General features: G+C 38.6%; 1 protein-coding gene across 3 annotated transcripts in view; it reads right to left on the bottom strand.

The window, feature by feature from the left end:
* Positions 1-20,349, bottom strand: part of Vps13a (vacuolar protein sorting 13 homolog A) — a 173,391-nt gene extending 153,042 nt beyond the window's left edge. For 2 of the 3 annotated variants that reach the window (XM_027406578.1, XM_027406579.1), the window contains exons 1-2: positions 20,066-20,349; positions 4,328-4,371 (exon numbers count right to left, since the gene is read on the bottom strand). In XM_027406578.1, coding sequence (XP_027262379.1) covers positions 4,328-4,371; positions 20,066-20,165 — 144 coding nt within the window. In that variant the 5' untranslated portion in view covers positions 20,166-20,349. The remainder of the gene's footprint in view (positions 1-4,327; positions 4,372-20,065) is intronic. The other variant, XM_027406577.2, reaches the window with a different exon arrangement.
* Positions 20,350-22,174: the final 1,825 nt, after the last annotated feature.

Raw genomic sequence — 22,174 nt, 5'->3', positions numbered from 1 at the left:
ATGATTACTTCCTAAAAACACTTATGGGTATTTTAATTACCTTGCATATTCTTTTTATCTCCTATATTCACTTAAATTTAGTGGTTTAATTACAAAAAGACTCTCTTTTCAAAGTAAATGGTTAAGCATATACTTATTACTAAACAGAAGAGCTTTTATAAAAATTAAGACTTCATTTCCCAAAATTGGCAGTCTACCAAATAATTTCAAAACTATTTTTCCTGATCTTTGGGAGAAAGAACAGTTTTTACAATAACCATTGCTGGGGAATGTAATAGCCAATAGTAAAAATAGGAAGTTGGGTCTCTGTATTATACCATATGTAAAACTCAACACAAATCGAAACTAAACAGAAAATCTAAAACTTTGTTTCAGAGCAGTGGTTCTCAGCCTGTGGGTCACAACCTCTTTGTGGGTTAACACCCTTTCACACGGGTCACCTAAAACCATTGGAGATATCACATATTTACATTATGATTCATAATATAAAATTACAGCTATGAAGCAGCAACAAAATAATTTTAGGGGGTCAGCGTGACATGAGGTGTTCGTATTAAAGGGTTGTATTATTAGGAAAGTTGAGAACCAATGGTTTAAAGAAAAACACAAGAAAAAAATCTTTATGATAGATATCATGGAAATGAAAACAAAACATAGGCAATGGAAAACACTGATACATCAAAGGACACGATCACAGATTAGCCATACATTGGAAGAGGAAAAATACTGTAAATCAAGTAGTTAATCAGGGGCCAGTATACAGAATAAATAAAGATCTCAAAATTTTCAATCAGACCAACAAAACCTAATTTTTAAAAATCCAAGCTGGAACCTGAAACTCCTTAAGATCCTCAGATCTCTGCCTCCTGAGTACTATGACTGAAGTCATGAGACACCAAGCCCAAACTTTTTTTTTTTTAAGGCAGGTTCACACTGTGATATCAGGTGTGAACCACCATGTTCAGTGAGAGAGAAAAAAACAAAACAAAAAATAGAATATGCCTTCACTATTAAAGTAGAAAGACAAAATAAGCTTTTCTCAAATTGGTTTTTAAATAGGACTTATAAGAAGACTGCAGTCAATTCCTTGCGATCAAAATAATATCTATTTGTGTTTAAGTGTGTGTGTATATATATATATATATATATATATATATATATATTATATTATATTCAAAGGAAGGTTTCTTGAAGAAATGGGTGCTAGGTGAACATTTAGTTCTTAGCCCTCCATGAGAAATATGAATATTGTTATCTTCAATAGGTTGTACCTTTTCTAGATCATTTGTCATTTTTTTTGCCTTTGTTTGTAGCCACATTAAAATATTTGGAGCAAATATATCTTTGCCTATAGAGTTAAGAATACTAAGATATGGGCTGGAGAAGATGGCTCAGCCATTAAAGGCTAGCCTCACAATCAAAAATATAAGAATACTGAGATATATTTGTAATTTCTAGTAGCCTCTCTGTATAGGTTATTTTATCACCTTTTCTACGTAGAGGTAGTAGATTTTAACTATTAGTGAATACATTCTTTGTCACAAGAAAATGGGGAACTGGTCAAATAATGCAGAATATTCAAATGATAAGCCATTCTGGATGATGTTGGTATCTTCACCAATACCTATTTGTGCTATGATAAAATGTCTATTTGACTTTACAATGTAAGAAAGAATAAATTATTTATATTGTGTAATGTATAGTCATTTTTAAGCCTTTATAGAGTTAACATTGTGATAAGTCCTTTAAGATAAATGATTTTTCCAGAAACGATTTTGTAGCAAAAACTATGGGCAACTTTTGCATTGTGATGTGTGAGTGGATGATGATATATTTGAGTTACTAGAAAACCATAAAATGTTCCCTAAGGAGAAAGTAGTATGATTCCACTAGAGATCAACATGAATTTCTATTTGACTCATTCTCACTCATTTAGGTTTTATATTGTGATGTCATTACTAATGTGTAATCTGGGGGGGTGAACAAAAAAAGAAAGGTTGTGGGTTAACAGGGACGTGGTTTTACATCAAGTTGACAAGAGGTCAGTTATGCTGGCTCGTGTTATATCAATTTGACACAAGCTAGAGTCATCTGAGAGAAGGCAACCCAAGTAGAATAAATACCTCCAAAAGATGGAGATATAGGCAATCCTGTAGAGCATTTTTTTAAATTAGTGATTAATGGGGGAGGGCCCAGCCTATTGTCATTAGTGCCATTCCTTAGCTGGTGGTCCTGGATGCTATAAGAAAGTATGCTGAGTGGCCAGGCAGTGGTGGCACAGGCCTTTAATCCCAGCACTTATGAGGCAGAGGCAGGTGGATCTCTGAGAGTTTGAGGACAGCCTGGTCTACAGAGCTAGTTCCAGAACAGCTAGGGCTTTTACACAGAGAAATCCTGTTTTGAAAAAACAAAAAAAAAAAAACAAAACAAAACAAAAAAAGTAGGCTGAGCAAGCCATGGGACCAATTCAGTAAGCATCATTCTTCCATGGCCCCTGCATCAGCTCCTGCCTCCAGGTTCCTGCCGTGACTTCCTTCAAAGATGAACAGAGATATGGAAGTGTAAGCCAAATAAACCCTTTCCTCACCAAAGTTGCTTTGGGTCATGGTGTTTCAACACAGCAATAGTAACCCTTACTGGGACACTCACAGATGAAGGAAACAATTAGGGAAAGAAAGCATTTCACCACATAAAATGCAGAGATAATCATAGATGATTTGTGTATTTATTTTTAATACATGATCAATATTGAATTCTTTGCATACAACAGAACACTCACTATTAGTACTTAAATATTCATGAGTTGCAACTCCATGTTACTTTAAAGACCAATTAAGCTAAATTTTGATGCATAGTCATTGTAAATGATTTCACATGTAACTAGCAAAATGCACTAAAATACCATGCTTTGTTGAAATGTACTAGAATTGAAAAAATAAATGCAAAAATAGTTGTGGAAATTGTCTATTATACTTTGTGAGTCTTATTTGTTTAGAACATAAAATTTCTTTTTTAAAAAAAAACTGTTCTAACTGAATAAGGCTAAATCAATACTGTAATTGAAAATATATTTTAAATCTTTGTCATGAATTTGCTTAAGTATTTGCAAGTTGTATCATTGTTGATTATGCAAAATTTTGTGGGTTGTTTTAAATAAATTTTATACTTCTATTTTGAAGAATAAAAGCAAGCTGGGTATGATGATTCATGCCTTTAATGTCTTTAAACTCAGCACATCTGGATACAGAAACAAGTACATGAGAAGATGTTTAACATCACTAGCTAGCTATTCAGGAAATAATAGTTATTTGGGAAATAAGTGCTGACCAAGAAAGACATTGAGATACTACTTCTTATCTATTAAAATGGCAGTTAATATGTAAAACAGAAAATAGTAATTTTTTGAAGATCTGGGAGATGTCAAAACATTAGAACTTGTTGGAGGGATACAAAGTGATTTCACAGCTGTAGAAAAAAAGAAAAGAAAAGAAAAGAAAGAAAACACCTTGGCTCACTCTGAAAAAGGCTACATGTATTAGAAAAACCAGAAATTTAGTCTTAAATATACACTCAACACCTGAAAGCAGGTTCTTAAATAGATATGTGAACATCAGTATCTATCGCAGCTCTATTTGAAAGAGCCCAAAGGTTGAAACAACCTAAATGCTCATCAAAAACCAGAGGGGAAAAAAAGGCTGAATGAAAACTCAAAAATGTGGTAAACATAGAGAATAATCAGTCATAAAAAGAAATGACACCATGGTACATGCTATGACATAGATGACCCAAGAAAACATTACACCAAGTGAAACAATATAGAAGAAATGTGCAAATACGACATGGTACCATTTGATGAAGTAATTTATGGGGATGGAAAAACAGGCTTAGAAAATTATTTGGTGAATACAGTGTCAGTGTACAGTGAAGAAAAATTCCCGAGGCCAATAGCTATTGTTGAATATGGACAGTGTTTCTCTTGGCAATATGAAATAGTTGTGGAAATAGATGCAGTAAGAGTTGCAAAAAATTGTGAATATAATTCATGTCATGGAATTTAATATACTAAAATGATGCTAAAAAATTAGACAAGAAGTTAAACACTACATATACTACCATATAGAAATAAATAAAATACAAATATTTTAAATAAGAAAAAACTACACTGTCAGTTTCTATCTTTAAGAATTTAGATCTACTTTGCCAAATTCACATTTTATGAAAATAACTTTCAAATTTTTTCTCATAGATAATTTAAGGTGGCATATTAAATTAGAGATGAATGTATTAATTAAATACACTAATATAAATTTTCATAGGCAAGACCTACCAATGCATTTTCTTTAATTTGAAGATTCTTCAGGGCCACAGCTCCTTTAAAAAAGAAAGAAAACAATGTATTCAACTGTATTTAATTTTAAATTAAATATACTTTGTTTTAAATATGACAACAGAAAAATAATTGTCATAACATAAATTAGATTTTGCTTTTGCTAGCCCATGTTCATTCCTCTGTACAGTCTAAAAAGGTCTGACAGTCTAAAAAGGTCTGACAGGAGAATCTTTTGCCTACCACCAACCTAGATGAAAAACACTCCAGACTCCATGAAATTCAAGAGAAAATGGCAGAAAGCAATAAGAAAGGATGCTTAAGGCCCTCCTCTGTCCTCTGAGCTCACACACACCATGTCCCCACTAGTGTATCTATAAAATGTCTTATCTATAACTTTTGTTGTGTGATAAAAGCACATGTAATTGTCTCTGCTGGAATATGTTATTCTAGGCAACTAAAATCTGTGTTCCTAGGACATGGTCATTTATACTTGGCTAAGAACAAACTTATTTCTCTTTCAATTAAGAGCTGTATTTTATAAACTAACAGTTTTGAGGCCTGAAAATAAGGGCCCAAGGAAGGACAATCTGTTTTCACCAGACAAGTCACCTGGATTGGCAACAGGTACCTGTGCAAGCCTTTTGTGCCCAATCATTCAATCTGCTTGCTTAAGTGTATGTTGGTGAGTTCTTTCAGAGACCCAAACCTCCCCTTTGGTTATTTGATGGTCTACTGATCTGCTGAACTGGTGGCTGGACATCCTCTCAGAGTATTTGGATAAAGGATTACCTCTCCTTCCCTAGCATTTGACTGTTACTGTTAGATCTTTATTTTCTCTCTTCCCTACAACATGTAAGTCTGTTTTCTTCCTGTGTGTCATTGCACTCTCACCCATTCTATGAGGATACTGAATCTTCAAAAGGTACTTATTCCCTTTGCACAAGATGGTGGTGGTAAAACTACTCATGTAACACTACCTTGTCTTAACTCTATTTTGTGTCTTCCTAGATGCCCCTCAGCCTTCCACCCTGCAATGTCACATCCACCTTGGCAACATTTGGGGGAATGTCCATGACCCTCACCATGGTCCAGGTGTTTAATCAAAATAATGTTTGTGCAAGATAAAACATAGAGTTAAAATAACTAGGAGGAATGGTAAATCAAAATTAATTGCAGTGTAGTGTCTGAAGAATACTACTGAGCTCTGAAAGAAAACAGATGCTACTGGACTACTACTCTCACTATGTAAGCCCCCTCAAGTACTGATATACTTGTGGGTTTGTCTTTTAAAATACTGTAACTCTGAGCTTTGCAACCAAGAGACATTTTGAAGCTGTGAGCTATTCTTGGTCTGGCCATTATTAAAGGATTCTTATACTCTTAATTGGGTTAACTGTAGAGACAATAACTATCTCCCATGGATCATTTCATCGGTGTCAGGGATCTCCAAAGGATGTACAGTTAACTCACAGGAAGCCCAAGACAACAGACTCCACTCATAGTTTGGATGAAACTTTGCTGCCTCAGCCAGGTATATTCCCATAAATGTGCAGCATAAACTATATATGGAATGAAAGAAAACTTCTTCAGAGCTAAGTGGCACATAAATCTTACCCAAAACACAAACCTCTCCAGCTATCATAGATTACAGTTTCTGAGAAGAAAAAGTAAGAAAATAAATAAATAAATAGACACCAAAATTGAAAGTAGAAATTTGGAGGAGGAAAAAGTGCTGGATGGGTGGGTGGGGGGCAACAAAAACGAGCACACACCGTCTAGTACTTTAGCAGGTATTATATTTTATAATTATAGTAATTTAACCTGCAAGTTATTTAGAAAACATGAGGAATGTCTGATATGCCCAAACTTAATTTTTGTTTTGTTTTTGGTTGGCTTGTTTCTTTTCAAGCTAAACTAAAATCTTATGCAACAGAACTAAAGATTCTAAATGAGCAATCACTACAAACTGGAATTTAAGAACAACTAGGAAGAAATAATAACATTACTAGTTTACTTTGGATATTCTATTAAAAAGATTCTGAAGAACAGGAAATAAAAGTGTTTAAGACTTTGTCAGAACTAAAGATGAATCCTGTAGAATCTGTTCTCAATCCCTATTGACTTGTGTCTGCCCAACACCAACCACGCCTTCTCTACTTTCTTTATCCTGTTCTTCTATTTTCTAGTAATTCCAAAGTGAAACAAAAGGCTTTGTCCAAGGAAAAATGAAGGGCTTTAATGATAAAACCTATAGGGAAGTGGTCCTGTACTATCTGTACTCCCTGGACAAAAACTTGAGTTAAAGACTTCATAAGGTTTCTGAGTTGTGTCAGGACCTCTGTGTTTAACTAAGTAAGTTTTCTACCATCTCACTAACAAAAACAAAAACAAAAACAAAAACAAAAAACAAAAACAAAAAACAAAAAAACACAGGATTTTCTGACTTTCATCAAAAAATTCTATTTATAAGCATGTCTCCATCTCTGTTATTTAGTTCTTAAAGCAGGAAAAGATACTACCCTACCTCTGCATACCTACCTTCACCCCCTTAAGCTTTGTTAATGATTAGGCTAGGCTTCCTGTCTTCAAAATTTAGTTTCTAAGAGTACACTCTAAATATAATTGTATGTCATTGTGCCTGCTTAGTTTAGCTGCTAGTTTCTTTGGATTATTTGACATTCTTAAGATTACAATATATAAAAGTTTCTACTTTAAGATGCAGAACCCCAACAAGAGTTTTTAGCCTAACCAAATTAAGCAGCTGTGATAGTTTAACCTTATCAACTTGACAGAACTGGACTACTGTGAGGAGATCCACCTGCATTCCATGTTGGTGGGATCACTCCCTGAACAGAGGGAGAAGTAAAAATGGTTTAACTCCACAGCTCTAGTTCTGTGTCAATTCCCACTTCACTCCGCATGGGCATCTCTTAAGGAGGGTGTTATTCCAGTCTATTTCATCTCCTTTCAACGCAACAGGAACAGAAAAAAAATCATGATCCTAAACCTGCTGCCATCATGTATTTCAGGAACAGCAAAGCCTCCCTATTATAAGGGGAATTGTTCATCAGGACAAGTCTGTATCTTCAGGCAGAAGTAACCATTCCACGACCCGATTGTCATTTCAAGCCACAAGGACTTCTTAGGACAACCTTGTAGAACCAGAACATAATACTTGAGACCAAATCTTGTCTAAGGCTGAGCCATCTCTCCTGCCCTGTTTTCATATTTTTAAGTTCTATGTTCATGCTGACCTCTGCACCTGTGATTGTTCCATGGACATGAATTCCATTCTTCACTTTAATGGTTATATTTTCATTAACTCAATTTCACAAAAATCTCATGAGTTTCATTCTAATGATGCAATCTCCCTTCTGTCATGAGTATATAGACTCCAACAACCAAAGACAACAAGCAAGGAGTAAGAATGGCTGCAAACACCTATTCCTGTAACTTGAGTTTTCTTCTCACCAGCCTGGTCCCAGAGTCATCAGTCCCCAAATGAATACATGACACTATAATAGTTATGAATACTGTTGACTGGTAACTAGAGCTTCTTATTGGCTATCTCTGTCTTAATTATTAACCCATAATTACTAATCTATGTATACCTACTAGTCCAGAGCTGTTACTCCTCTCACCTCCTACATCATGACTGACTCTGCCTACATTTCACAGAATCCTCTTTGTCTCCTGGTCCCACCTATTATCCTGCCTCATTGTTCACAGTGCTTTATTCATCAACCAATAAGAGAAACATATAGACAGAAGAACATTCCCCATCATACTCCAACAAATACAAATGAATTTTAATACTAAATCTATATCCTCTCCTATTGGGTTGACATCTTTCCTTGTGTTTTCTTTGCCTTGACATGGGAGAAAAACTGTCAGATAAAAGGGGGGCATGCCTACTAACTTACATAATCATGGAATTAATTTTAATTGACAAATGTTTAAAATGTTTGTAAAATCTAGCCTATTGAACAAAATTTTCATAGTACCTACAGTCTTCAATCTTCTACACTGGTGGTTATGAACAAATGGCACTTAAAAATGTCTGTAATTGTTAAAATAAAGATTTCAGGTTCCTTAACTGAAGCTCTTCTTATTAATCCTTCTAAATCTAAGATCTACCCCACTTGTAAAATATGTTTATTTTTTTATAAAATAACTACTAGGTATACTCTGAAACTAGACAAGGGGACTGGGGAGATAGCTCAATGGGGAAAGTGCTTTCTGTACAAGTATGAGGACTGTAGTTTGGTTCCCTAGAACCAACGAAAAAGCTAGGCAGGCTAAACCTGGAATCGCAGCACTTAGGAGACAAAAGGGTCTACAGAGCTAACTGATTAGTTATACTAGCCAGAATCAGCAATCTGCAAGCTCAATCAGAGATCCTGGCCCAGGAACAATCAATAAAGCATCAACTTCCACCTTTCAGGTACACTCACATAAACAAGTATGCCGAGAGAACACAGAGAGAAGGGGGGGAGGAGAGAGAAAGATTGCTACATATACTTTTTTTGTCAAGAGGTTTCTCTGTGTAACCACACAGAGATCTGGCTCTGGCTCTGTAGACCAGGCTGGCCTTGGTCTTGAACTCACCAAGATCCACCTGCTTCTGCCTTCCAAGTGCTGGAATTAAAAGTGCATGTAAGCTGCTGGGCAGTGGTGGCACACACCTTTAATTCCAGCACTCGGGAGGCAGAGGCAGGTGGATCTCTGTGAGTTCGAGGCCAGCCTGGTCTCCAGAGTAAGTGCCAGGATAGGCTCCAAAACTACACAGAGAAAAACCAAAAAAAAAAAAAAAAAAGCTTTATACTATTACTAATCTCATTAATCATGTTTTTGTTATGACAAATGTCTTAACCAGTCCTACTTTGCTTGAATGCAATCTTTCTATTTAAAGATATCCCAATTATTTAATACTACCACAAAAAGATTGTCATATTTAGTGTAATTTGAGTTTTAAATCCAGTTATCAGATTGACAGAGACTGACTTTAAGATTTTAAATCTTTCAAAAGGAATTATATTGAGGGGAGAAGTTACCTCTAAATCCAAACTACTACAGCCAAAAACAATATAATTTCTTCCTATTAAGAAAAAGGGAAGAATATTAACTGCACATAACATTATGACATTGCTTAAACTATTTGAAAGGGTTAAAAATTAAATAAGCCTCAGCAACTTTTTCAGAGTAGAGTAACTCCACCTTGACCTCTGAAGTTACCCAGTTCCACCCTGTTCCAAGAAATTTAAAAAATCCCAGACCACTTTCCTGAAAAGTGAAAAGGTCATGGTGCAGCCCAGAAACCATAGAATGTTCCCTCCCAATGACAACCAATAAAAATATGTAAGATAACTGGTTGTACTGCCAAAATATGAATTCCACTAGTCCCCACATCAATGAATCCAAAGGTCTTATCCTACTCTTATCCAATCCTGAACAGCCAAGGCATGTACCACCCTGCTTTCGGCTTTTTCCTTTAAAAACCCCTTGCAATTGAGGCCAGGCACCCTTTTCCTGCAGCTGCTGTGCCAGTTTGCTGGACAGGGTCCCTGCCGAGTCTTGTAACTTAACATTAAACCTTATGCATTTGCATCAGTGAGTTGGCTCCTTGGTGGTCTTTTTTGGGGTCTCACGAACTTGGCAAAACACTATTAAAATGTTACAAGACAATAAATTAAGGGCTCTGGGAAGCATGTATCCTATCCAGATCTCATACTAACTACATTAACTCTTATTAGGATTTTGGGTTGGTCCTTTTTATCCAAAAACAGTCTCCAATGGCAATAGCATTCATGGATCAAAACGAGTCAGACACCAGAGCCCAAACAAACTTCTCTGGATGCATTAATACTGATCTAAAAATTTCTTAACAAGCTAAATTTGCTATTAGTCATAACAAAGATACACTTTTAAAAGTATTACTGTTTAAAAATTGAACAAATAGAGAAAATGTTTTTCAAAACTAAGGAACTTTTAACCCAAGAGACTATACCTTATGAGCCCATGTGCCCCAACTTCACAAGTCTTGTGGGCATGGTACAATTAGCAAGGGTGACAAAATACTAAATGGTCATAAACAATGAGAAGTACATGGATATTATACAAAATAATTTCTAACAGAGTCCCATTTCCCTTTCTATCAGTAAAATAAGAACTATGATTTCATTATGCTGAAAAATTTTGTGTAATCCTGATTTCCCAAAAGTCTAGCCTTTTGTTTCTACTCCTGTTGCTATAATATTTGGTGTATGGAGAAAGGTCAATTTTATTGGGGGAAAAAAACCTGAAATGACACTGTACTAGTATCTGATTTCTTCTACAATTTAGTTATACAATTATTTCCCCAAACTAGAATCTGGTAAAATACCAAAATAATATAAGAGATGAAATTGTTAGTCACAAATAGCAACCATAATAATTTGAACAATAAAAATATTCCCTGGGGACTGGAGAGATGGCTCAGAGGTTAAGAGCACTGACTGCTCTTCCAGAGGGCCTGAGTTCAATTCCCAGCAACCATATGGTGGCTCACAACCATCCCTTATGAGATCTGGTGCCCTCTTCTGGTGTTCAGATATACATGGAAGCAGAATGTTATATACATAATAACTAAATAAAATCTTTAAAAAAAATCTTTCCTAAGTTAAAACCACATGAGGTTGGTTATGAAATGAAATTGTCCAATAGAATGACAAAATTAAAACAATAACAAATTATTTCAAATACTTTAAAGCAGCAAGTATTTCATAGTATATAAATAGCAATACACACAGGAAAAAAAAAAAAACATGCAGCCTAATAAAAGGTGTATGACTTCTTGGTTGCCTGAACTGCCTGTTTTTCTTTAGGTCATACTAAAGATTAACTTTAGGTGTAATACTCCTATATGTCCACATAAATGCTATGTCAGACTTAAAGAATTAAAAAAAAAAAAAAGTTAGACACAGGTCATAATTCCTAGTAATGTTACTATGACACCAGGGGCCTGTTCCATTAAGGTTACAAGCCTTTCTCTATCCTGAAGACTTCTTTCCTGCCTCCTCAATGTAATTTTTACCAAATCCTAGGAATGGGTTTTCCAATTGCTGGAGGCAGCCTTCACATGCACAAGAGCCCAGAGACAATGTGTGGGCAACAGCAGAACTGTACACATGAATTTGTGCCTCAAAAAGGTCACAAACTCAAAATCTTGAATTGAATTCAAGATTTTGCAAGGGAAGCTGAATAGACAGCTAGAATTTGCAGATCAGTAGGTAAATTATCTTAAATGTCATTAATTGCTAACCTCTGCCTGACCTAAGATCCTTTCAACACCAGTTACAACCTTTCCAGTGAGTTTATGGACCACTAGTTTCTTCTACTAACCCCAAAACTGAGAATGTCATCAGATAAAATCTAGAATCTCTAGCAGAAGGTGTTTATCCTCTAGAACCCCTCCCACTCACAGGAGTTTTCCTCCCTTTCCCTTAATATATCTACCTTTGCTCTGCTTAAAACTAAAGTAAAATAAAATCTGTAGCAGAACTGTTCACAGTCTGCTGTTACCTATCTATCTGACACTGACACCCTTACCTCTCAACTGCAAACGCCTTCATTTATGACTTTCTTTTGTTCTGGAACCATAAAAATTCACATGACAGCATTCACACTGAACACATTGAGGCAACCAGAAGTCTTTGTTCTGAAGGCCATGGTCACTCATATTTGACTCAGAATAATCTCTCATATTTCCCTTTGAAGTAAGAACTGTGGTTACATGAACATCAGACTTGGGTGGACTTGTTTCGTTTCTTTAGTCTGTCACTGTCACTGGTGCCATATCTGGAGTGAATAAGCATTTATTTTCTTCTCCCAAGGAAAATTATGTAGCACATTTCTTAATTTGCATTGTTTGACAATACTATCAAAATACATGAGTCAAAATCAAAACTGACAGAAGTACAATTAGAGAAAGGCAAATCCAGTATTACCGGCAGAGAGCCAGATAACTAGTATGAGTTATACACATATTTAGGGGGCAAAATACAGACACAATTGAACAGCATTCCAACCCTGGATCTAACTGACATTTATGGAACATTTATTTCATCCAATAGCAGAACTACAGATTCTTCTGGAACACATATGCAACATTGACAAGATAAGATTTACTCCAGTCTATAAAACAGATCTGTATCTGAACAAGTCTGAAAAAAAATAGAAATTATACTGAAATCACAATCTAAACTAAAATCAGTCTAGGTTGAAGAAGTCATGAAAGGAATTGTTGAATATTTTCAACCACAGGGAAATACAACTTACCAAAAAATGTAAGTAAAGATAAACTTTAGAAAGCTTTAGCAGTAACACAGCTTCAGAGTTAAATAAATGCAGCATAAACAAAAATAACACACCTTAAAATAATGTCCTACCTATGGAAAATAATCTATATAATAATATCAACAAGCCAAAGAAGAAATCCTGTAATCTTATCAACAGTCTGTCAAAATCCAACGAATATTCTTCAAAGAGAAAAAATTTAAAGCAAGTACAAAAGAAGTTAGATTTGATGAGGCACACCTATATACATCCCGTTAGGAGGCTGAGGCAGGAGTGTGGTTATGAATTCAAGGTTGGCCAAGCTATAAAGCTCATTTGGAACTGGCTTAGGCTACATAGTAAAACCCCGTCTCAATAAAATAAAATAGATGTGTGTATGACTTGTTTTTAAGAAGCTAAATAGTAACTGCCTCAGGGGATTAGTAGCAATTTGGGGGAAAGGGTCAGAAGAGATTGTTTTCCTGTTGACAATCATGTTCTATCTCTTGTGGTGATATTTTGTTTATGATCTAACAAATAAAGCTTGCCTGAAGATCAAAGGACAAAGCTAGCCCCAGCCCATAGAGGCCAGGCAGTGCTGGCACACATCTTTAATCTCAGCAGCCACACTAGTTAGCCATAGAAGCTGGGCACTGCCCCCTTTAGTCCTAGCACTAGAGAAGAATATAAGGCAGGTGGAGACGGGAGTACACTGTATTCAGTCTTCAGTCACACTGAGGAGAGGATCACCCCAGGCTTGGTAGATGAAAAGAACTTTCTAGTGGTTGGCTGCTTTATTTTTCTGATCTTTGGCTTGAACCCTAACATCAGTCTCTAGGTTTTTATTATTCGTGCTATAATTTCTTGATTGAGTTTAAAGTGGAGTGCTATAATTTCTTGATTGAGTTTAAAGTGGAGTCAATGTGGAAATAAAAGATTAGAGATCGCTAACCAATACTTGCTCCTTTCACCATATTACTTCACAAGATACAATCAAAACAACTGAAAAACAGTGGTTTATCATAATGGGTGGATGTGGGAGAATGCTGACGTTCAATAGTAAACAAAAAGAGGAAAAACTTAAGATTTTGGATAGTGCAAGATAAAGTAAGAGACAGAATGTGGGGGAAGAAAAAGGAGGAGAATCTCAGCATGGCATCTGGCACCTAACATTAATACAGCCTGAACAGACAAAGTAATTTGGATCTACACAGCAAAATGGGTCTGGAGAAGTTCTCTGCACATTCTCACAGCACTTAACAACAGGGAGCCATCTTGTGTGAGATGGCCCAAAGAGTTTCAAAAAAACAAAGGTGGACATAGGCTAAATCACACAAAAGGTTTACCTGTGGCCTCTAGAAGCAAAGGCACAGGAGTGCAAGGACAGCTGTACACCCATCTGCACAATACACATGCATACACCCACACATACACACACAAATCAAAAAGTAATCCAGTCCAAAACTGGGCAAATGATTCGAACACACACTTCTTTTAAGCAGAACAGATGGCAAATAATACAATAAAAAGTGTTCAATTGCTTTAGCTATTGTGGAATACAAATAAAAATTATACTGAGATTCAACCAGAATGGCTGTTATACAAGCAAACAAACAAACAAATAGAAATTGCTGCCCTGGCTATATATGAAACTCAGTCTCAAAACAAACAAAAGTAATGTTGGTGAGAATGTCTATTAGGATAGCCTCTAAGGAAAGCAATATGTTACTTTCTCAAAAACACTAAATATAGCATTATTATATGAACCAGCTATACAACAAATACATTCAAACTAAGAGGCCAGAATATGAGAAGGGCCTAAATAAATAATCATGTTCATTGCTACACTACTCACAAAAGTCCAAGTATGAATCAGCCTACATATCCATCAACAGATAAGTTATAAGAAAATTGATATAGATATAAATATAGATGAAAATAGACTTGTGCAATCATGTTACTTGCAAGAAAATGGATGGAACTGGAGGACTTCATAAGGCAGAGTAAGACCCAAAGAGGCAAGTATGACATATGCTCTTCTCTCATAGGTAGAAACTGAAAAACACAAAAACAAGGCCTGAGAATAGTAGCGGGACTATTAGCAAAGGAGAAGGGAGGATATACAAGAGAAGTGGTTATGAGAGAGAGAAAAAGAGAGGTATGAGTGTATAGAAATGTCACCATAAATCCCATTCTTTTATACAATTAGTTAATATTTATTAAGTTATAATTTAAAATTCTATGAAAACATCTTAGAACATACATGAAATAATAAATTTTAAGGAATTAGAATTGGAAGCTTTCCCTGTATCTCAAGAATTATTTGTTGGTTCCTTATATACTATAAATGATCATTCTAAAACAGAAGCCACCCTTACTGCAGTGTCCTTTTAAAATGCAGGCAGCTGGGGGACTAGAGACCTAGCTCAGAGGTTAGGACCAGTTGTTGATCTTGCACAGGATCCAGGAATTCCCAGAACCACATGGGGGCTCACAACTGTCTGTAACTCCAGTTCCAGGAGATCTGTCATCCTCTTCTGCCTTCTCTGGGCGTCAGGCATGCCCATAGTACACATACATACATGCAGGCAAAACACTCATACACAAAATTAAATAAAAAATTAATTAAATCAAATTTTTAAATGCAGGTAGTTTTTTGTTTGTTTGTTTGTTTTTGTTTTTTCGAGACAGGGTTTCTCTGGGTAGCTTTGGAGCCTATCCTGGCACTCGCTCTGGAGACCAGGCTGGCCTCGAACTCACAGAGTCTGCCTGCCTCTGCCTCCCGAGTGCTGGAATTAAAGGTGTGCACCACCAACGCCCAGCTAAATGCAGTTAGTTCTTATCACAGACTCTACAGTTATTTGTTCAAAAATAAAGAAAAAGAAAAAAAGTCTGACTCCAAATGAATTATAATTGCTGAGGGGGGATTTAAAACTGTGTACTCTATGGAGCATCTAGGCTGATTCTAACACAGCCTAGATCTTGACAGAAACAAGCAAAATGCTAGATTTCCAAAGACTCTAGCACAAGTCTAAGAAATAAAATAATTCCTAACTAAATGATACATGGGAAAGGTGAAGAAATGTAAATGAGCATATAAAAACTACAGCAATATAAAAATTTGCCAAGAATCAATGTAGCAATGAAGTTCAATTCCTTTTTCCCCTTATACAAATAGATGGTTCTAAGACAGTCCAGTCTACTTACTGTAGTTGATCCAGTATTAAGGCACTCCTTTCCTACTCTGTAATAATTGTTTGGACGCTTCTTATTTCTTGTATTACAATGTTTCTGTGAGACGATAGGTTCTGGCCTTCAAGGAACCATTTCAGAAACAAATATCAAAGCAATATTTACTGCTGCCTCAAAACTAATTAGTAGCATCATGATAATAAAATTAGCTGGATTACACAGAAACCATAGTTATAGCCATTAATGGGCCCTTCTGACATTAGAACATAAAATATTAAGCCTATCTGTCATAGGGTTTCTATTACTGTGATAAAACACTGTATTCAAAAGCAATCTGAGGAGGAAAGGTTTTTTGTTTGGTTTTGGTTTGTTTTGGTTTACACTTCCAAATCACTGTTCATCATCAAAGAAAGTCAGGCCAGGAACTCACACAAGGCGAGGAACCTGAAGGCAGGAGCTGATGCAGAGGCCAAGGAGGGGTGCTGCTCACTACCTTGCTCCTCATGGCTTGCTCAGCCTGCTTTATATAGTACCCAGGACCACCAGCCCATCAGCAGCAACCTTCTGGGACCTTCTGTCATCAATAACTAATTTTAAAAATGCTATACAGCTGGATTCCACCCCCCCCCCAAAAAAAAAAACAGGGTTTCTCTGTGTAGCCCTGGCTGTCCTGGAACCTGTTCTGTAGACCAGGCTGGCCTTAGAACTCAAAAAGATCTGAGTGCTAGGATTAAAGACGTGTGCCACCGCCCCCAGGTTTATATAGCTAGATCTCATGGAGACATTTTCTCAATTGAGGTTCCCTCCTTTCAGGTAACTCTTGCTTATGTCATATTGACATAAAACTAACCAGCTCACCATCATCTTAACTCCATTTATACATATTTACCAATGGGAGTTTTATTTATTTGTCTCAAAAAAAAACAAATAATAAACAAAACTCCCAGTGGTAAATATATATAAATGGAGTTTCTAGGTCATGTAGTGATGTAAGAAATCAGTTATATTTTTATTTTATTTTATTTTTTGAGACAGGGTTTCTTTGTATTGCTTTGGAGGTTGTCTTGGAACTTGCTCTGTAGACCAGGCTGGCCTCAAACTCACAGAGATCCGCCTGCCTCTGCCTCCTGAGTACTGGAATTAAAGGCATGCACAACATCAGTTATATTTTAATAAATGAAATTAAAGCTTTAAAAAAATGTCTCCTGAAAATTTCAAAAGTAGCAACTCTAGTTAAACCTAAGCTTTAAAAAAATTATTGAAAATTTTGATAATGGAAATTAGATTGTGAAGAAAAAAATTTAAGATGATGGTGAGCTGGTTAGTTTTATGTGTTAAGAGTCCATGGTGGGAGAACAAGGGAACATCTAAGAGCTCACATCTTTATCCACAACCATCAGGCAGAGGTGCTGGGGATCTTTTCAAACCTCAAAGTCAGGCTCTAGTGACAAGACCATACCTCCTAATCCTTCCCAAACAGTCCACCAACTAGGGACCAAGTGGTCACACATGCAAACACCCATATATACATGCATACCACATGCACATACCCCCCTCCCCCCCAAAAAAAAAACCTTTATCAAAATGAAAATATCAAATGTTCATGAGAATAATGTACAACTAAATCCTGATACAAAACTGATAAAAGTGCAAAATAATATAACCATTTCAGAAACCAGTGTCAGGGTGTATTAGTTGAGTTTGAGGGGGTGGACTCTTAGGGGGAGGTTACCATAATAAAATACTTGAGACTGGTTCTTACAGAAAAAGCAATATATTTGACCCACCCACTGTGGTAGATTAAGCTCACAAAAGGAAGCTAAAAGTCAGTAAGGGGTCACTATAACAACCGCCCCATTAGACCTACTTCTAAAAGACCCTACCACTTCTTATTATCACCTGACTATGGGCTAAGCTTCCAACACAGAGCTTTCAGGAGATACAATCAGACTATAACCAAATCATAACATGTCCCTTCTCATAAAGTTACATATTTATTTACCAATCACAACCTCACTGTTAGCTATTTAGTCCAAAAAACTAATTTATGTTCACACTAAAACCTAACACAACTTTCCTTTTAACTGCCAAAAAGGAAATACTTCAAAAATGGCAACCCTATGTTTGTAACACAGCCATGGAGTGAAACACCACTCAGAAGTAAACGGATGGCAGGACAAGGTTGATGTAAGCAGTACATGGATGACTTCTCTGCATTCTGTTAAGAAGCCTAGCTCAGAAGGCTACCCAAATCAGGCGGTGGTGGCACACACCTTTAATCCCAGCACTCAGAGGGCAGAGTTCGAGACCAATCTGATCTACAAGAGCTAGTTCCAGGGCAGGCTCCAAAGCTACACAGAGAAACCCTGTCTGGGAAAAACAAAAACAGGCTACACCGAAGCCAAATGTGGGGGGGCACAGGCCTCAAAAAGGATCTCTGTGAGTTCCAGGCCAGGCAGGGATACACAGTAAAATCTTATCTCAAAAAGGAAGAGCTACATAGCCAAAGGATTCCATTTATGACACTCTAGAACAAGCAAAATAGAGATGGGGATATCAGCAGTTGCCACTGGACCAGAGATCAATTTCAAAGAAATAAAAGAGGAAATGTTGCAGGCTTGTAGAACCTTTTTGTATCATTACTGGGATGGTGGATATATGCTTAACATTTATTTTTAAAACAACTATAAACAAGGGTGAATTTTACTCTAAGTAAACTTTAAATACATAAATTTGATAAAACTGTATTCTACACAAACCTGCACCTTGAATATAAAAGCACCATTTCACTACAAATCAAACCACAGTTCATGCAGGTTTTTTTCTTGTTCTTTTTTATTTTTTTCCTTTATTTTTATGTGTATGGGTGTTTTACCTGTGTGTATATCTGTGCACCACATGCTTGCATGCAGTGCCCCAACCCCACCCCAGCCAGAAGAGGAAGGCGAATGCCCTGGGACTGGAACTACAGATAGTTGTGAGATGTCACTAGGAATTGAACCCAAGTCATCTGGAAAACGAGCCACTGGTCTTAAACACGGAACCAAGCCTCCAGTCCCCCGTTAAAGTATTTTAAAGGCTTTTTTCCCTGAGGTATAGAGGCCAGTTTTGTTATTCTCCCTTCGCACCGGAGAAGCAGCACAGATTAAGCAATCTGCAAGCGGCTGGTCTCAAAAAGGCTGTGCTAGCACTTATGGATCAATGTTCGCCCACTTTATCATGGTAGAAGGTAACTAAAACTACAAGAGGGTGTGTTTGTTTAATAAAACTAAAATTCCTGCTTACATTATTTCAAAAATGAGAACACTCAAGATAAACGAGTATTTCTAGAAAGCTGGAAGTACTTGCATATCCGAGAATGCGCACACCATTTACACAAATAATTAGCCCTAATTTTAACCTGGAACACTCATTTCAAAAATTACTAGTAGCTACATAAACAAGAGCATAATACAGAAGGAGGCACTAAAAATAAGAAACTAGATCAGGCAAAGCACTGCAGTAAAGTGCTTTACCTTAGTTCCAGAGGTGAGAGAAAGCTCATGTCTTCTTCAAGTTGACCGAGATATCGAACTCCCATTTAGATTTTGACCGTCTGTTTTCCTGCATTTTCTTTTTCTTCTTTTCCTTTTTTTTTTTTTAATTCAGTCTTTTACTCGGGCCCACAAACACCCACATTCTCACCTGGTTAAGCTGCGACCTGAACACAGAAGCAACTAACTCTGTGTTGTTTTACTCTGAAAGGTGATTTCCTTTTTTTTTTTTTTTTTCCCGTCCCCCTCCTTATCAGCCTACCCCGGCTAAGCAACCCCCAAGTCCAAGTTCAGTGGCCGGAACTCGCCTAGAAAACACGGCCAAGAGCAGTCGGGAAGGGACGAAGGGAGTCTTCGCGGACAGCGCCTGGCCTTTCACGTGTGGGGCGGCGTGTGACACGCCGCGGGCTCGGCGGAGCCTTCGTTACAGCCCCGGGTGGGGAAACTGACAGGGATGGCCTCCTCGCCCGGCAGAGGCCAGAGGTCACCAGCGTCTGGCCACACCGGGACGGGAGGCTGAAGCCGCGCTGCCCGCCCGAAAACCGCCGCCCCGCTTTACATAACTTGAAGGGCGAGGCGGGCAGCTGCGGGCGAGGCGGGCAGCTGCAGGTGGTGGCGCCGGGCCGGTCACGGACCGAAGCCACGAGAAGCCACGCCGCCATCTCCCGCGACACTGGGACTGCGGCGACCCCGTTACCTTTCCAAATGCCCAGAGAGAGCTGAGACTTGTCCAGGTTCACCACATAGTCCCCCAGCAACCGGTTCAACACGTCGACGACCAACGACTCGAAGACCATTTTCCTCAGCCGCGGACGGCACCGCGGCAGTACCCACGCTGCTCCTCCCTCGAGACAGCTCGGCTAACCGGCTCCCGGCCGGCTCCAGCTGCGACGCCAGCGCTGCCGGGCCACTCAGCCTCACCGCGAGCCCCTCACAGGGAAGGTGGCCGCTCGCACGGCGCGTGCGCAGCTCAAACTGTGCGTGAGGGGGTGGCCGACGCGGAACAGGAGGCGCGGCCGGCCCGGAGAGGGAGGGAGGGAGGAGGAAGGGCGGGGCGACGGCTGCGTAGCCGCCGGCCCCGAGGGCCGAACGCCGCGCCTCTCCCGCCGGCCCCGCCTTCTACATGTCGCGTAGCAACGGGACACCAGTCAAGAGCTGCGAGATTTTCGAGATCCCGCCCCGCAATGACCTCCGGAGCACCTGCCTCGGGCTCGCGGCCGGTGGCGGGGCGTGGTGCTAACCGACGGGAACGCCCTTTCCGCCAGAGAAGACCACGGTGGTGTGCGGCTGGGTGTGCGGATGCGGGGAGTTTCCTGAGGCAGTTTCCCCCATCATTATCGGTTGTGAGGTTCGGCCAGCCTTGGTGCTGGGGCGCCTCAGGCTGTTCCTGCAGTTCCCCCAGCTTCTGACAAGGATGCTAAATGGCCCTTCGAGTGCCTTCACTCACTTCCTACCCCAGCTGCGAATCTGTGCTAGAGCCAGGTGAAAGAGGGTAAAGTTGGAAGAGAAATTCCAAGACCCTAACATGCAACTGCTGTTGGTACAGCCCTTTATGTGGAAGCAGCCGATCATTTCAAAGAGTAGCACCTTTGAGAGCCAGTCCGGAGACAAAAGAGAACCTGCCAGAAAGTATGGGAGAGACTAGACACCTTTGAGCCTTCACTGAGTGGCCAATGTAAAATAAGTAGAGCCTTCTCCGCTCCACTCTTGGGCTTATAGACAAAAGGCTCACAAGACAGATGTGCGGCTTAGAGAATTAATCCTCTAAGGATTTCAGAGGCAGAAATACTCTGAACTTTTTCTTCTGCATGGCAAATCCTGACTACATTTTTGTGCATAGTCACCAGGGTTTTCAAAATTTTAGGCTTAAGATTGTAAGAAAAATGCCTAACAAAAATAGTGTAATATTTTTTAGCTTTTAAATAATGCATTAGCATATATTATGCAAAAATGGGTTTCATTATAACATCTTAGTATATGCATATAATATATTTTTGTCATATTCATTGCCCATCACCCTTTTTTTTTCCATTCTACTGATCCCCTTCCTCATCCCAGATAGGCCCCTTTTGTTTTCATGAATTTTTTAGTCGAGATTCTAAAAGTATAGATTTTTATTTCACACAATTTTGAATTTTATTTATGTATATAAGTGTATGTCTCTCTGTGTGCCACATGCATGCCTGGTGCCATCAGAAATAACTCACTAGTATTGGAGTTACAGGTGGTTGGTTGTGTGCCTCCACGTTGATTGCTGTTGATATCGTGGCTTTTCCCTCTCCTGGGTTCTGGGCAACCTGGCCCTGTTCCTGCTCCTGACTCCTGTCCTCCTGCCCCAGTGGTTTCTCCTCAGCACCTGCCTGTCACTCAGCACAAGCCCTCTCCTGGGCCTGGGCCTTCTTAGAGAACCTTTCCTGTTCACAGGGCCTCTCTAATCCTCCGGCTCTCTCCCCACCATGGGATTGCTCTTCTCCAGGTTAACTTCCCTCACCCAGGGATCCATCTTTGACAGGTGAACTGAACACTCCTCACTGACAGCTCAAAAGCTGTCAAAAGTAGCATGGCTGTGTTGTGCATGCGTTAGGTGGCTACTTAAGGGCTCTGCATGCAGAAACCATGTTGAACTGGAGCCGTGCAGAGCTGGGCCAACAGCAGCTTTCAACAGCTCAAACTGCTGAGACTCATTCTAAACTGCTCCCATTCCCTTTATAAACAAGTGCTTTCTGCCTGTTCTCACTCTTTCCATTTCTGCTCCCAATCGGTTAATACCTACCCCCTCCTTTCGCTCCCTTTCCCAGTAAACTCC

The sequence above is a fragment of the Cricetulus griseus genome, chromosome 3, assembly GCF_003668045.3.
Source record: "Cricetulus griseus strain 17A/GY chromosome 3, alternate assembly CriGri-PICRH-1.0, whole genome shotgun sequence".
NCBI classification, from domain to species: Eukaryota; Metazoa; Chordata; class Mammalia; order Rodentia; family Cricetidae; genus Cricetulus; species Cricetulus griseus.
This window is presented reverse-complemented; position numbering and strand designations above follow the sequence as displayed.